At 42.7% G+C, this 17,590-nt stretch overlaps 1 protein-coding gene across 1 annotated transcript in view; it reads left to right on the top strand.

The window, feature by feature from the left end:
• LOC138917601 (uncharacterized) overlaps positions 1-17,590 on the top strand; it is a 101,273-nt gene that overhangs the window by 69,868 nt on the left and 13,815 nt on the right. Inside the window, exon 3 of the mRNA XM_070234700.1 lies at positions 16,569-16,646. Coding sequence (XP_070090801.1) covers positions 16,569-16,646 — 78 coding nt within the window. The remainder of the gene's footprint in view (positions 1-16,568; positions 16,647-17,590) is intronic.

Below are 17,590 nucleotides of genomic sequence, written 5' to 3'. Positions count from 1 at the left end.
AATGTAAATTAAATCAATGAGCGTATATAAAACAATAACAAAGATAGCAATGAACAAAGATGAAAAACTTTGGAAAAGTATGCTCTAGTAACTGAAAGCACTTTAATGGACGTCTTAGTTTGTCCATAGTCCTTTTAAGTACAGATGGTTCCCAACTTAATGATGGTTCAACTTAACGATTTTTTGACTTTACAATGGTGCAAAAGCGATACACATTCAGTAGAAACTGTACTTTAGATTTTGAGTTTTTTGAGTTTTTTGAGGATTGTCTTTTAGGGTAACTACTTTTTCTATTCATTAAATTATATTTGTCACTGTGCCTGGAGTTCCCCTAAGGGATGCAGTATAGCGTAGGCTTTGGTTGGAGATAGAATTCCTAATTTCCACTTAGTAGCTGTAAGTGCAAATTATTTAACTCCCTTATTGCATTCAGCAAATAAGTGCCTTTCTGAGCCTCAGTTTCCTGTAATAAAGTTCTCATGAGGTTTAAATCAGGTCAGTGTGCATAAAATGCACATGTTAAAATTTGGTGAGGTTTTGTAAGGAAACCCAAGACGTGGACCCACTGAGAAAAATTCCACCATTTACCCTAACAACCGGAAGCAGTGGTAAGTATTCAGCAGCATAGTGGAAACCTGTATGGGCCTGTATCACATTTGCGACTAAAATCAAGGCATCAAAAGTTTATAGACAATTAGACTTTATTTTATATGCTTACGTAATTAATACTTGGAAGATTTTGATAGGATTTCTTATAATTTTACTTGAATAAGGAGATAAGATTTCTAACACTAAAGCAAGGAGTAAACTTGTAAATAAAAGAGGTATGAAAAGAATCTGTTGGATTAGTGAAAAGCTAAGTATCAAATACTGTTTGATTTATAAGTGAAGTTATGGATACTAACAAATAAATGAGCTGTGTATTTTATAATGCATTGTAAATAGATATTATAATTTTAAAACTAAAAACACATGCACATATGAGTAATTTCTTGAATGGGAGTGGATTACCTTGCAAAATCTTAGGAAAATTAAGTTTTCAACTTTTAAGTTTAGTTTCACTCATACATCTCCAGTCTTCATTTATGAACTATAAAAGAAAATTACATGAATTAAAAAACAAAACTTTTCCAGCATAAAAGCGATAAATTTATACTATGAAAAGATAGAAAAAAATCACCTATAATATTATCATCTAGATAACACCTACTGTTAATATTTCTGAGAGTATTTTACTGTAATAATTTTATTTTATTTATTTCCTTTTTTTTTTTTGGTGTGTGTGAGCAAGATTGGCCCTAGCTAACATCTGTTGCCAATCTTCCTTTTTGCTTGGAGGAAGATTGTTGCTGAGCTAACATCTGTGTCAATCCTCGTCTATTTTATGTGAGATGCCGCCACAGCGTGGTTTGACAGTGGTGCTAGGTCTGTGCTCAGGATCTGAACCTGTCAACCCCAGGCTGCTGCGAACTTAACCACACTATGCCACCAGGCTGGCCCCCTATCGTATTTTTTTTTGTTGAGGAAGATTGGCCCTGAGTTAACATCTGTTGCTTATCTTCTTCTTTTTGCTTGAGGAATATTGTTGCTGAGCTAACGTCTGTGCCAGTCTTCCTCTATTTTGTATGTGGAACACCGCCACAGCATGGCTTGATAAGTGGTGTGTAGGTCTGAGCCTGGGATCTGAACCCATGAAACCTGGGCCGCTAAAGTGGAGGACGTGAACTTAACCACTATGCCACTGGGCTGGCCTCATGTGTTTTTAAACATAGTTGTGATCATATTTTATCTACAACTTATAGCTTGCTATTTTTGGTTAGCATTGTAGTGTGAAGTGTTTTCCATATTATAATTGAACTTTTTTGAATTATTTTTAATGGATGGTATGATATTGTATGACTTTTATGCATACCTGTTTATTTAGCCATTATTATACATTTTAATTATTTACAGTGTTTTCGCTGTTGTAAATAACTCATAGATCAGTATCTTTTGTGAGTAAAGTTATTTATTAAGAATTATTTTCTTTGTATAGCTAAAAAGAGGCAGAATTACTCAAGAGATCAAAGGCTTATTGCCAAGTTGTTTTCTAAATCCTTTTATTACCACTGTCCATATGTGAGAATGTCTACTTCAGAGTAAGTTGTCCTATAATGGGTGGTCTTTTTTTCCCTTAAGTATTTGGTAAGTAAAAAAAGATATACATTTAACACTTTTTTTAATTGAGTTAATGATAGGTTACAATCTTGTGAAATTTCAGTTGTACATTAATGTTTGTCAGTCGTGTTGCAGGTGCACCACTTCACCCCTTGTGCCCACCCCCCACCCCACCTTTCCCCTGGTATCCACTAAACTGTTCTTAGTCCATAATTTTAAATTCCTCATATGAGTGGGGTCATACACAGATTATCCTTCTCTCGCTGGCTTATTTCACTTAACATAATTCCCTCCAGGTCCATCCATGTTATTGCAAATGGAATGATTTTGTTCTCTTTTACAGCTGAGTAGTATTCCATTGTATAGATGTACCACATCTTCTTTACCTATTCGTCTGTTGCTGGGCACTTAGGTTGCTTCCGTGTCTTGGCTATTGTAAATAATGCTGCAGTGAACATTGGGGTGCATAGGACATTTGGGATTGCTGACTTCAAGCTCTTTGGATAAATACCCAGTAGTGGGATGGCTGGATCGTATGGTAGTTCTATTTTTAATTTTTTGAGGAATCTCCATACTGTTTTCCATAGTGGCTGTACCAGTTTGCATTCCCACCAGCAGTGTGTGAGGGTTCCTTTTTCTCCACAACCTCTCCAACATTTGTTACTATTAGTTTTAGATATTTTTGTCATTCTAATGGGTGTAAGGTGATATGTTAGTGTAGTTTTGATTTGCATTTCCCTGATGATCAGCGATGATGAGCATCTTTTCTTGTGCCTATTGGCCATCCGTATATCTTCTTTGGAGAAATGTCTGTTCATGTCTCCAGCCCATTTTTTGATTGGGTTGTTTGATGTTTTGTTGTTGAGTTGTGAGAGTTCTTTATGTATTATGGATATTAAGCCTTTGTCAGATATATGACTTGCAAATATTTTTTCCCGGTTAGTGGGTTGTTTTTTTGTTTCAATCCTGTTTTCATTTGCCTTGCAGAAGCTCTTTAGTCTGATGAAGTCCCATTTGTTTATTCTTTCTATTGTTTCCCTTCTCTGAGAAGGCATGGTGTCCGAAAAGATCCTTTTAATACTGATGTCAAAGAGTGTACTGCCTACGTTTTCTTCCAGAAGCCTTATGGTTTCAGGTCTGAGCTTTAGGTCTTTGATCCATTTTGAGTTTATTTTGGTGAATGGTGAAAACGAATGGTCAATTTTCATTCATTTACATGTGGCTTTCCAGTTTTCCCAGCACCATTTGTTGAAAAGACTTTCTTTTCTCCAATGTAGGCCCTGTGCTCCTTTGTCAAAGATTAGTTGTCCATAGATGTGTGGTTTTATTTCTGGGCTTTCAATTCTGTTCCATTGATCTGTGCACCTGTTTTTGTACCAGTACCATGCTGTTTTGATGACTGTAGCTTTGTAGTATGTTTTGAAGTCAGGGATTGTGATGCCTCCCGTTTTGTTCTTTTTTCTCAGGATTGCTTTAGCAATTTGGGGTCTTTTGTTGCCCCATATGAATTTTAGGATTCTTTGTTCTAATTCTGTAAAGAATGTCCTTGGGATTCTGATTGGGATGGCGTTGAATCTGTAGATTGCTTTAGGTAGAACGGACATTTTAACTATGTTTATTCTTCCAATCCATGTACATGGAATGTCTTTCCATCTCCTTATGTTGTCATCCAGTTCTCTCAGAAAGGCCTTGTAATTTTCATTATATAGGTCCTTCACTTCCTTAGTTAAATTTACCCCAAGGTATTTTATTCTTTTTGTTGCGATTGTGAATGGTATTGTGTTCTTGAGTTCTTGTTCTGTTGGTTCATTAGTGGAGTATAGAAATGCTACTGGTTTATGCAAATTGATTTTATACCCTGCAACTTTGCTGTAGTTGTTGATTACTTCTAACAGTTTTCCAATGGATTCTTTGGGGTTTTCTATATATAAGATCATGTCGTCTGCAAACAGTGAGAGTTTCACTTCTTCCCTCCCTATTTGGATTCCTTTTATTCCTTTTTCTTGCCTGATTGCTGTGGCCAGGACCTCCAGTACTATGTTAAATAAGAGTGGTGATAGAGGGCATCCTTGTCTCATTCCTGTTTTCAGGGGGATGGCGTTCAGTTTTTGCCGATTGAGTATGATGTTGGCTATGGGTTTGTCGTATATGGCCTTTATTATGTTGAGGTAGTTTCCTTCTATGCCCCTTTTGTTCAGAGTTTTTATCATAAATGGCTGTTGGATCTTGTCAAATGCCTTCTCTGCATCTATTGAGATGATCATGTGGTTTTTATTCCTCAGTTTGTAGATGTGGTGTATCACGTTGATTGATTTGCGGATGTTGAACCATCCCTGTGTCCCTGGTATGAATCCCACCTGATCCTGATGTATGATCCTTTTGATGAATTGCTGAATTCTGGTTGCCAAAATTTTGTTTAGAATTTTTGCATCTGTATTCATGAGTGATATTGGCCTGTAGTTCTCTTTTTTTGTGGTGTCCTTGTCAGGTTTTGGTATCAGCGTGATTTTGGCCTCATAGAATGTGTTAGGAAGTGTTCCATCCTCCCTAATTTTTTGGAATAGCTTGAAAAGGATAGGTATTAAATCCTCTCTGAAAGTTTGGTAGAATTCCCCAGGAAAGCCATCTGGTCCTGGGGTTTTATTCTTTGGGATGTTTTTGATTGCTGTTTCAATCTCTTTCCTTGTGATTGGTCTGTTCAAATTGTCTGCCTCTTCTTGAGTGAGCTTTGGGAGATTGTAGGAGTCCAAGAATTTATCCATTTCCTTTAGGTTATCCATTCTGTTGGCATATAGTTTTTGTAGTATTCTCTTATAATCCGTTGTATTTCTGTAGAGTCTGTTATTTCTCCTCTTTCATTTCTGATTTTGTTTATTTGAGCTTTCTCCCTTTTTTTCTTTGTAAGTCTGGCTAGTGGTTTGACAATTTTATTTATCTTCTCAAAAAACCAGCTCTTTGTTTCATCGATCCTTTCTACTGCCTTTTTTGTTTCAATAGTATTTATTTCTGCTCTGATTTTTATTATTTCTCTCCTTCTGCTGACTTTGGGCTTCATTTGTTCTCTTTTCTCTAGTTCAGTTAGATGTACTTTAAGGTTGCTTATTTGGGATTTTTCTTGTTAGTTAAGATGTGCCTGTATTGCGATGAATTTTCCTCTTAATACAGCTTTTGCTGTATCCCATATGAGTTGGTATGGCATGCTATCATTTTCATTTGTTTCCAGGTATTTTTTATTTCTTCTTTAATTTCTTCAATGATCCATTGCTTGATCAGTAGTGTGTTGTTTAGTCTCCACATCTTTGTGCCTTTCTCAGCTTTTTTCTTGTAATTAATTTCTAGCCTTATAGCGCTATGATCGGAGAAGATGCTTGTTATCATTTCAATTTTTTTTAAATTTGTAGAGGCTTGCCTTGTTTCCCAACATATGTTCTATCCTTGAGAATGTTCCATGTGCACTTGAGAAGAATGTGTATTCAGCTCTTTCAGGGTGAAGTGATCTATATATGTCTATTGAGTCCAATTGTTTTAGTTTTTCATTTAGCTCCATTGTTTCCTTGTTGATTTTCTGTCTGGATGATCTGTCCATTGATGTGAGTGGGGTATTGAGGTCCCCTACTATTATTGTGTTGTTTTTAACATCTTCCTTTAGGTCTGTTAATAGTTGCTTTATGAATCTTGGTGCTCCTGTGTTGGGCGCATAGCTATTTATAAGCGTTATTTCTTCTTGATGAAGTGTCCCTTTGATCATTATATATTGTCCCTCTGTGTCTCTCTTTACCTGTCTCATTTTGAAATCCACTTGGTCTGATATAAGAATTGCAACACCTGCCTCTTTTTCCTTGCTATTAGCTTGAAGTATTGTCCTCCACCCCTTCACCCTGAGTCTGTGTTTGTCCTTGGGGCTGAGGTGTGTTTCCTGGAGGCAACAAATTGTTGGATCTTGTTCTTTAATCCATTTTGCCACTCTGTGTCTTTTTATTGGAGAGTTCAATCCGTTCACATTGAGAGTGATTATTGATGCCTGTGGACTTAATGCTATCAATCTATCGCTCATTATCTTGTTTTCCCGCGTTTCTTTTCCTGTGTGCTTTAGACTACCCATTTAATACTGCAATTTCTTATGCTGGGTTTCTTAGATTTTTCCTTATTTATGATTTGTGACTCTGTTCTGTACTTTATTTTAGTGTCTACCTTGAAGTTTGTATTTCGAATCTCGTGCATAATATAGTCTATTCTCTGGTGGTCTCTTACTTACTTGACCAATACTGATTTAGACCCTTTGCTCTTCTCCTCCTAAATAATTATTTTCATTTTTATTCCAACTCGTCTTATGAATTTGTAGTTAGAGTGATAAGATCGTCCTTACTTTGGTAGTTTCCTTACCTTTACCTTAATGCTATAGTTGAATATTTGATTTCCTGTTCTGGTTCTATCCGTCGGTCTCCCTAGTCTGTGGATTGTGTCCCCTTTCTCCCTTTTTTCTTTCAGGTATGAGAGCCTTCTTGAGGATTTCTTGTAATGGAGGGCTTTTAGTTACAAATTCCCTTAGCTTTTGTTTGTCTGGAAAAGATTTAATTTCTCCCTCATATCTGAAGGAAATTCTTGCTTGATAGACAATCTTGGCTGAATATTTTTATCTTTTAAAGCTTCGAATATGTCACTCCATTCTCTCCTTGCTTGTAAGGTTTCTGTAGAGAAATCCGCTGACAGTCTGATAGGGACTCCTTTATAGGTTATCCTCTCTTTTTTTCTTACTTCCCTGAGTATTCTTTCCTTATCCTTCCTTTTTGCCAATTTTACTACTATGTGCCTTGCAGTAGGTGTCTTTACATTGACAAATCTACGAGATCTGAAACTTTCCTCTACACACATTTCTCTGTCAATCCCTAGATTTGGGAAGTTCCCTTCAATAATTTCGTTAAGCACACTTTCTGCTCCATTTTCCTTTTCCACATTCTCAGGAATTCCTATGATCCTTATGTTCTTACTCCTCATTGAATCTGTTATCTCTTGGAGATTTTCCTCATTTTTTTAAATTCTTAGTTCTCTTTCTTCCTCTGTCTGGAGCCATTCAGTCTGTCTACCTTCAATTATGTTAATTTTCTCTTGTATGGTGTCTACACGGGCGTTCAGGGAATTCGTATTCTGTTTTATCTGGTCCATTGTGTTTTTCATCTCTAGTAATTCTGTTTGATTCTTCTTTATGATTTCAGTCTCTTTGGTGCAGTAACTTCAGAACTCGGCTTGTTTCTCTATCTTTCTCTCTACCTCATTGAGTTTTTTGATTATAGCTGCTCTGAACTCATCATCACTTAGTTTACCTAATTCCAAGTCCTCAGGATTTAATTCTATGTTTTTATTGTTTTCCTTCTGGTCTGGGGCTTTTATAAATTGCTGGATGGTAGAGGAGCGGCTTTTTCACATGGTGGTAGAATTTGGTTGCAGTTACAGCCTGTCGCCACTAGGTGGGGGTCGAGAGCGGCATGTTATGAGCTCTCCGCCTTGGGGCAATATGGCTGCGTCCACTTGCTTTGCCGGGAGGGAGGGGCTGTTACTCTCACGCGCCGGTCTGGGTTCAGATCACTTCTGTTCTCTGGTCTCCCGAGGCCCTTGGTTTATGGGGTCCCCACGGACGGAAGCTTTGCCCCCGTCAGCAGGTTTCCACTGAACCAGCAGCAGGAGTCCTGGGTGATCCCGGGTCGCGCAGCCCCTACCGTGCTCCTTCCCGACCCGTGCAGCAGCAATCGCAGACTCTAGGTGAGGGAGCAATGTTCTCTCCTACCGTTCCAGCGCCTCCAAGGCTGTAAGTAGGGTTTATGATCTCCGCCTTCTTGGTATTGTAGGTCTCTCACGTGCTGGCATTATGTTTATTCTCTGAAATTCAGTTTTTCCAATCCTTTGTTGTATTTTGGAGGGGAGAGAATCCCGGGTCAGCTCACCCCGCCATTTTGCTCTGCCCCTTTTGACATATTCAATTTTCTTAATAGTTATAGGGTTATATTCAGATTATCTGGGGTTTTTTTGAGAAATTGGTCCATTTCAGCTAAGTTGTCAAATTAATGTTTGTAGAATTGTTCATAATATTCCCTTGTCCTTTTGATGTCTACAGGATCTATAGTGGTATTTCCTAATTTTAATTTGTGTCTTCTCTCTTTTTTTTGGTCAGTCTTGCACGAAGTTTATCAATTTTATTGATCTTTTCGAAGAACCAGTTCTTCGTTTCATTGATTTTACTCTTTTTCTGTTTCAGTTTAATTGGTTTCTGCTCCTGTCTTTATTTCCTTCTTGGTTTGGGTATATTTTGTACTTCTTTTTCTAGATTCTTGAGGTGGGAGCTTACTGATTGGAAACTTTTCCTCTTTTCTAATGTAAGTGTTTTAGTGCAATAACGTTCCCTCTCAGGACTGCTTTAGATGTGTCCCACAAATTTTGATGTCATTATTTATTATTTTTGTGTGTGAGAGGAGGATTGGCCCTGAGCTAACGTCTGTTGCCAGTCCTCCTGTTTTTGCTTGAGGAAGACTGTCACTGCGCTAACATCTGTGCCAGTCCTCCTCTATTTTATGTGGGATGCTGCCACAGCATGGCTTGATGAATAGTGCTAGGTGTGCACCCAGGATCCGAACCTGTGGTTCGAACCCTGGGCCACTGAAGCGGAGTACGTGAACTTAACCACTGCGCCGCTGGGCCGGCCCCCAATATGTCAGTGTTTTTTTAAATCTCCTTTGAGGTTCCTTCTTTGACCCAAAGATTATTTAGAAGTGTATTGTTTAGTTTCCAAATGTTTGAAGATTTTCCTGTTACCTTTCTCATACTGATATCTAGTATGGTTTCGTCGTGGTCTGAGAACATTGATTTTAGTTCTTTGATTCTATTGAGATTTGTTTTATGGCCCAAGGTAGGATCTGTCGTGGTCTATGTTCTGTGGGCACTTAAAAAAAAAGTATAACCTGCTGTTGTTTGGTGGACTGTTCTAACAGCTATCAATTAGATTCTGTTGGTTGATGGTATTGTTGATTGCTCTGGTTCCTTGCTGATTTTCTGTCTAGTTATTCTATGAACTATTGAAAGAGGAATGTTGAAGTCTCCAACTGTAATTGTGGGTTTATTTTTTTTTCTTTCTAATTCTGTCAGTTTTTCTTCACAGTGCTTTGCAGATCTGTTATTTGGTGCCTATACATTTAGGATTGCTTTGTCTTCTTGATGAATCGAGCCTTTGTGATTATATAATATTCTTTCTGTCTCTTGTCATTTTCTTTATTTTGAAGTCTACTTTGTTACTAACATAGCAACTTTGCTCTCCTTTAATATTTGCAAGATGTATCTTTACCATTCTTTTACTTTATCCTGTCTGTATCATTATGTTTGCAATGAGTTTCTTGTAGACAGTGTATAGTTGGATCATTTTTTTTCATCTACTGTTTCAGTCTCGGTCTTTTAATTGGCATGTTTAGACTATTTACATTTAATATAATTATTGATATGTTAGGCTATAATTATTTTTTATTTGCTGTTTGTTCTCTTTGATTTTCATTTCTCTTTCTCCTTGAATTTTTTTTCTTAGGGTTTGATTTTTTTATGATAAATTTTATATTTATCTGTAGTGATTTTTTCAGTATAGATTTTTTAGTGATTGCTCAAGGCATTACGTTTTATACATATATATATATAGTTTATCACAGCCTACTAGTGGTGTCATTTTACCTGTTCAAGGAAAGGGAGTACCTTTTACGTTCCTTTACCATTCCCCATGTAAGTGTCTTAAATGTTTCCTCTACATAATTTAGAATGCACCAGACACTGTTGTAAGTTTTGCTTTAGTCATCAAACATAATTTAGAAAACTCAAGAGAAGGGAAGCCTGATGACATGTATTTTTGCCTCCTGTATTCTTGCTTCCTTTATGATGATCCAAGGTTCGTTCTTTTATCATTTTCTTTCTGTTTAGAGAACTTCCTTTAGCCATATTTTTTACAGTAAGTCTGCTAACAGATCCTCTCAGTTTTCCTTTGTCTGAGAATGTCTTAATCTCCCTTTCTTTCCTTAAGGGTATTTTCCCTGGGTGTGGAATTCTTGACAGTTTTTTTCTTTCAGCACCTGAAAAGCATTGTGCCACGTCCCTCTGGCCTCCGTGGTTCCCAATGAGAAATCTGCTTTAATTATATTTGGTTTTCTCTTATCTATAAGCTGTTGTTTTCTCTGACTACTTTCAAGATTTTATCCTTGTCTTTAGTTTTGATATTTGTTTTTGATATTAATTAAATTTCTGTCTTGGTGTGGATTTCTTTGGAGTTTATCGTTTGGAATTCACTCAGCTTCTTGAATTTATAGGTTGCCACTCTTGACAAATTTGGGGAGTTTTCAGCCATTCTTTCAAGTGCTTTTTCTGCCCTAACCCCCTCTCCTTCCAGGACTCTGATGACAGAGTTCCACAAGTTATAGTCTCACAAGTTCCTAAATGCTGTTCTTCTCATATTTATTTATTTTTTTCAGTTTGTTTTCTCTCAGCTGTCTGAGTGGGTAATTTTTTTTTAAAGATTTTATTTTTTTCCTTTTTCTCCCCAAAGCCCCCCAGTACATAGTTGTATGTTCTTTGTTGTGGGTCTTTCTAGTTGTGGCATGTGGGACGCTGCCTCAGTGTGGTTTGATGAGTAGTGTCATGTCCGTGCCCAGGATTCGAACCAACGAAACACTGGGCCGCCTGCAGCGGAGCACATGAACTTAACCACTTGGCCACGGGGCCAGCCACTGAGTGCGTAATTTTTATTGTTTTGTCTTCCAGTTCACTGATTCGTGCCTTCGCTCCCATCATTCTGCTGTTGAGCCCATCCATTGTGCTTTTTATTTCAGTTATTGTATTTTTCAGTTTCATAATTTGTTTGGTTCTTATATCTCCTGTTTCTTTACTGAAGCTTTCTGTGTTTTCATTTATTTCAAGCATGTTCATAATTTCTTGTTGAAGCTTTTAGCATGGCTGCTTTAAAATCCTTGTCAGGTGGTTCTGACACGTCTGTTACCGCCATGTTGGCGTCCATCGAATGTCTTGTTCATTGACTTTGCAGCCTTCCTGCTTCTTGGTATAATGGTGATTTTTCTGTTGAAACTTGGACATTTTCACGTTATGTTGGGTGACTCTGGATTGCGTTTGATCCTTCTCTTTCAGTCAGCTCTTTCTCACACTGCTCCAGCAGGGAAGGGGGACCACTGCCTTTTACTTTCAGGTGGAGGTAGAAGTCCAGACTCTCCACTTGGCCTGCACTGACACCTGAGGTGGGAGGTTCCTTGGTACTGCCAGGGGAGGTGGGAGTTCAGCTCCCCACGTGCCCTCCTCCATCATCACCCCAGCAGGGAAAGGGAGGGGGCCTCGGAACTGCTGGGTGGGAATGAAAGTCCCAGCTCCCTATCTGGCCTCCTGACCCTTCCCTGGCAGGGATGCTAGGGCACCTCTGAGCTGGCAAGGTGGAAGTGTAGCCCTTGCTGGTCAGGGTGGAGCTGCATCTTTTCTGTGGTGTGTGTCTGGAGTAGGGTGGCTGTTGTCTGAGAGTTCTCTCTCTCACCCAGCTGTCCCTTGCCTGGTGCTTCAGTCAGAGAGAACAGGCTTTTATTGGGGCTTCTTTTTATCTGTGCTTGTTGGCACTTTTAGGTTGCTGGCTCCTGCAGTCCCCAGTCTGGGACAATGAGGCAAAAAGAAAACCCAGGACACCATACCTCCATGTCGTTTCTCAGGTTCCAAGGTTCCCAGCCCATCTGCCTTTGTCTCTCCACCTTTCAGTCTTCTTAGGTTTGTCTTATGTACTATGTCCAGGGTTTTATTCGTACTTAGTAGGAGGAATGGACAAAATTACGTCTACTCCATCTTCCAGGAAGCAGAAGTTTCAGGGAACCATTTTCGAAAGGGCTTTGGGGTGAGGAGTATGCCCGGACCGCCAGCAGCCTCTTCCCAGAAGCCAGCCAGGAGTGCAGCCTCCAGTTGATTGGGTCTGTGAGGGGAGGCTGAGTTTAACTGAAGGGAAGTAGCTCAGAGGACACTCTTGTGTGGTCACTTTTATGTGGGATCTGGACCAGTGTGCTTCCTCTGGGGTGGCCTGCTTGAAACAGAACTCAGTCCTGTCCTTTGGATCTTTACTGCTCAGCTCCTCGGTATCAACAACAGATCCCTGCTTCTCCTGTCCCCGTCTCTCCCTCAAAAGACAGAAACAAAAACAGAAACCCCAGCCACCCTGTCAGAAAACAACAAAGCTAGCATACCACTAAGAGTTTCTAGACACGCTCCCCTGTGCCAGCTTCCTTTTGGGTTGTCTGTTGAGAGTCTGTGTGTCCGTCATTATGGGGCTCTCAGGAAGAGAATGCCTTCAAGCCTGTCAGAGGCCCCTCTCCAGGACAGACGGTGAGGCCTGAGAGGGAGCAGTGCTGCCTTACAAACTGCTTGTGAGCCTCTGGTCCTGTGGGGACAGTGGCTCTGGGGGGCACTTCTGGACTTAGCGCCACGGCCGGGCCTGCTGCTGGCGTGTTTAGACAGTCAGAAATGGTGGGAGAAGCAGCAGCACTTCCTGGGAGGCCCTTCCCACGCCTGTGGGCTGAGGACAGGGTGGCCGGCTCAGGACCACAGGCTGTCCTGGCGCTGGGCTCTCGGGCATGTGGGGTGGGTTCCAGTCCGGGGGCTCGCAGTAGAGGTGCTGGGGAGCTTGAGGAGGGAAGCAGCAGGAGCGGCTTTGTGTGGTTAGGTTGGCTCCTTCCTCACCAGCCCTTCAAACGCAGTCATTCCTGCCTCTGTGCCTTTGCTTTAGCTGTGCCTGTGCCCAGAGAGTCCTCTCCACCTCAGGCCGCCCTCCTGTGTGGTGGGGTTGGGGGTCCTCACCTCCTTCACGGTCATTTGCTCAGTTGGATGGCTGTGCAGGGTGGCAGGTACCTCCCTGTCTCCTGAGGAGGTAGAATGGCCCAGTAGACATCTGGAGGCTCTTGTCATCCAGCTGTGGGCACCAAGTCAGCCCTTTTAGGAACTCTTTGCTCCACCCTCTACCCCGTCAGCCTGCGCCTGCTGCCTCTTGCTCCCTCTCTGGCCTCTGTGCCTGGCACGTTCCAGCTCTCTTCCTACAAACCAATGGACTGGGTCACTGCCCTTTGGAACCTTGTCCCTGTCTCTTTGAATGAAGTTTCCCAAATCTGGCTGTGGGGGCAGAGTCACTTGAAGACTTACATAGTGACCCCCCCAGTACCTCCCCAGATTTGGCTTCCTTAGGTTTGGGAAAAGGACTCTCTATTTCCTTTGGACTGTGAACCCGTGAAGGTAGGAGCAGTTTCTCATTTATCTCTGCTTCCACAGACTTTTTAAACAGCTTTATTGAGATGAAATTCACATATCATACAGTTGATCCATTTAAATTGTACAGTTTGGTGATTTTTAGTATATTCCCAGAGATGTGCAACCATCACCACAGTCGATTTTAGAACATTTTCATCATCCTGGAAAGAAATCCTGTACCTCTTAGCTGTCATTCCCCAATCCTTCCATCCCCCTGGCCCTAGGCAGCTGTTGTCTGCCTTCAGTCACTGTGGGTTTGCCTTGGAAAATGCTCTTGATAGAACATACCCACTTCCCAGCCTGCTCCTCCTCCCAGAGCACGTGTTTCTGGCCCTATGCCCGGTGTTGACCTGGCCTTCCTATGTTTCTATACAACCTGCCGACCTGGAAGGGTCTCCCTTGGGGTGATCTGTATAAAGAAGTCATGGCCAGGGGCCAGCCCTGTGGCATAATGGTTAAGTTCAGTGTGGCCGGCTTCAGCGGCCTGGGTTTGCGGGTTCCGATTCCAGGTGTGAACCTACACCAGTTGTCAGCCATGCTATGGCGGTGACCCATATATAAAGTGGAGGAAGCCTGGCACAGATGTTAGCTCAGGGTTAATCTTCCTCAGCAAAAAAAAAAAAAAAAGAAAAGAAAAAAATCATGGCCAATCGAGGTGGGTGCTGGCAGGCTCCCTGCTGTACAGCACATGGGGGCTATGCACACAGTCAGCTGAGTATATGTTTGTTGAGTGAATAAGGACACCAGTGGTGGGCCAGGGTGAGACCAAGACTGGGTTCTGAGGGAACTTGTGCTAGCCCTTGGGTCTCCCACTGCCGCTTTTGGGGAAAGCCCAGATGTGGCTGATAATGTGAAGCTGTCTCAAAGCCCTGCAGCCAGAGACTGGGAGGCTGATGTACAATAAAAGCTGGACAGAAATGGAGGAGACATGACCTCGTCGTCCAACTTCCTGGTTTCACAGGTCACGGAACTGCAGGCTGAGGGGCAAAGTGGGGAAGTCACCTGGCCCAGGATACACACAGGGGGTTGTCCTGCCCCAGTGCTGACCGCTCCATCCTGTGTGCAAGCTTTGATGGGGTCTGATAAGTGTGTGAATCCCTGAGTGGTGCGGGAGAGAAGCCGAGCGTGCTCACCTGCCTGGGGATGGCTGGGTGCTGCTGGTGTTTGCTGAGAAAACAGACCTCTACTCTCTTTGCTTCTGCTTTCCCAGGCAGAATTTCATTCCACATACCCCATGGCCCTCCTGGGTTGTGTCCCTCTAACCCCTGGTTACCTGCCAGTGCCCACTCTTGTGTCCATCAAAGCCAGTCTTTCACTTTCTTCAGGCCTCTCCATGCCCCTTGCCCGAAGCCCCTCCTTACGTGCCCTGTTCACATTCACAGGGAAAAACCATTGCTTTCCTGGGGGGCCTTGAGGAACCTGCAGAAGCCAAGAAAAGAGAGTTCTTCTTGGCAGATGGTGTGTGACCTCTGGCAAATGACCTTTCCTCTCTGAGTCCACAGATTCCAGGCTGCCAGCTGAAGAGGTGTGACAGGGCCTCCTGGTTTGGAGAGCATTGAATAAAAAGCACTTCCAGAGGAGCCCTTAGGCTCACCCGGAGATCAGTGTGTGTGTCGACAGCAGGCAGAGGGTTTGGGCTTTATTTGTGTCCTGCCCTCCAGAGGGCAGTGGACAAATTGGCCTGGTTGTGCCTTCCCCGCCCTTTCTCTCCAGCTGGCTCTGGCTGAAAAGGGGGGTGGAGTCAGAGTGGCTGTCCAGATCTTTAGCTCACGCTGAGCTCCGACTGCCATGGTCTTGGGGGAGGAGAAACTCTTTGGATATAAAAAAATATAATCATAGCTAACATTGATTGAACTCATAGGCCAGACACTGCTCAGTGTGTTTTTCTGCTATGATTTTTTTTGAGATATAATTCACAGACTGTAAAATTCACCCTTTTAAAGTATACAGAGTAATTTTTAGCATATTCACAAAGTCATACAACCATCTCCACTGTCTAATTCCAGAACATTTTTATTACTCTGAAAAGAAATCCCTTACCTGTTAGCAGTCACCCCGTATTTCCCACTCCCTCCGTGTCGTGCACCCATCAGTCTGCTTTCTGTCTCTGTACATGTACCTGTTCTGGATGTTTCATAGAAGTGGAATCATGCGCCATGTGGTCTTTTGGGTCTACTCTCACTTAGCATAATGTCCAGGTTCATGCATGTGTTAGCATTGTCAGTACTTTGTGCCTTTTTATAGCTGCATAAGATTCCGTTGTGTGGCTAGGCCACCTTTTGTTTATCCCTTCCTCTGATGATGGATGTTGGGGTGACTTCCACTCTTTGGTGACTGTTTAATAGGACTGCCATGAACGTTCACGTCTGCGTTTTTATTTGAGCACCTGCTTTTAGTTTTCTTGGGTGTATATACCAAGGAGTGGAATTCTTCACTTAACCTTTGGAGGAACTGCCAGACTTTTCCACAGTGGCTGCACTGTTTTCCATTCCTGTGCTGAGTTTTACTTGCATTGTGTCATCAGTCCTCACATAAGTTTCGTGAGGTGTAGATATAATTGTTATCGCCCCCACCTTTCAAGTGGGAGAACTGAAGCTCAGAGGGTTTCAGCCCAGGGTCGTACAACCAGGAAGTCAACAGTGGTTTGGCCCACGCTGGCTGCCATCACTGAAGGGGTCTCTCTTCTCCCAGGCCCTGCTTTGTGCCATTAGGATGAGGACTTTTGACTGTGTTGTTCGCCTGGCACACATCGGCACTCAGATGGTTATTGAAGAAAATGCCGTTGTTTTCTGATCTTGGTGGCTCGAACAGGAGCTTGAAGGAGGCATCTGTTTCCTAGGAGTTCCTCTAGTCTGCAGTTTTTCAGACTTCCACTGGGTTTTGCATTCTCCTCTCCACAGCAGATGCTGCAGACCTCCCACAAGTTTCTTGCTGTCAGACATCTCTCTTGGAGACTCAGCCTGTGGCTAGGGCATGAGATGCATGGAGTGTGCTAAGCAGAGGTGACTTGTGTTTCCAGAGAGTGTTTGTCATTAACTTGGCTGTTGAACCTGTTCTCTCTCTCTTTGGTCCAAGACCACTGATGATCTGCTCTCCTTTTACTCCTCCAGGCAAAACCCATTTACGGTGGCTGGCTGCTCCTGGCTCCAGATGGGACTCACCTTGACAACCCAGTGCATCGGTCTCGGGTAAGGGCGTCAGAGTGAATTCTCAGGGTGGGAGGGACTGGAGAAGGGCCCATCTAAGGGCAAACTGGCCAAGTGGAAGAGGGAGATAGGGAGCTGGACAGTGGGTTGTGGGATGGCAGGATGAGCAGGGAACCCCCATTTCATGAGCTCATAGGTGTTTGCTTCAAAATGAGGTGCTCTCATGTGGTGCCACCTGTTTCATGGGTCCTCTTGACTGTAGAAACAGTTAAATGGAAAAGGCAAAAGAGCAGTTTGGCAAATGTTTGTATTATGCTAATTAGGTTCCCAGTTCCTTCAGGGCCGAGGCCCTGCCTCCTGCAGCTCCCCTCTTCCATCCGGTGCTTCAGGCTGGGCGCTCGGCAAATGAGCCTAGTGAGGGGTTAAGGGCCTCAAGGGCCAGCATTGCTTTTGCCTCATCTCTCCTGGGCACCCCAGCCCAGGACAGGTCCCTGCTGTGCACAGGCTGCTGGGAGCAGTGAGATGGTCAAACCAACATTGTCCCTGACCAGTGGTTTGTTCCTCTGCCAGGGAGCCCCTTTGGATTTGACTCCAGTTAAAACACATGCTTTCCTTTTCCACGGGCTTGCTTCCAAGTGCTGCCACCTGCACCCTCTAAATTGCTCCATCTCTGCTTCCTTCCCATCCCTGGCTCCTCCAGAGAGCTTCTGCCCTGCCTCTTGGTCTCTGCTGCCCCCAGCCTGAATGCCGCACTCTGGGGTGGGGGCCACAGTGCCCCACAGACCCTGCGTTGTATCTGGGGTGTTTGGAATTCCTTCTGGAATGGATTTTGACTTTAAAACAGCAAGTAGGAGTCTTGAAAATGTTTCTCAAGAAGAGTCCACGTGGCCTCTCCCTGGACACCAAGGGCAGAACCAGCCCTCTACAGGTCCTCTTTGCAAGGCCGTTTGAGTATCCTGTTCCTGCCACCCAGGCGGGAGGACCAC

This window comes from Equus caballus, chromosome 14, assembly GCF_041296265.1.
Source record: "Equus caballus isolate H_3958 breed thoroughbred chromosome 14, TB-T2T, whole genome shotgun sequence".
Classification (NCBI taxonomy): domain Eukaryota; kingdom Metazoa; phylum Chordata; class Mammalia; order Perissodactyla; family Equidae; genus Equus; species Equus caballus.
This window is presented reverse-complemented; position numbering and strand designations above follow the sequence as displayed.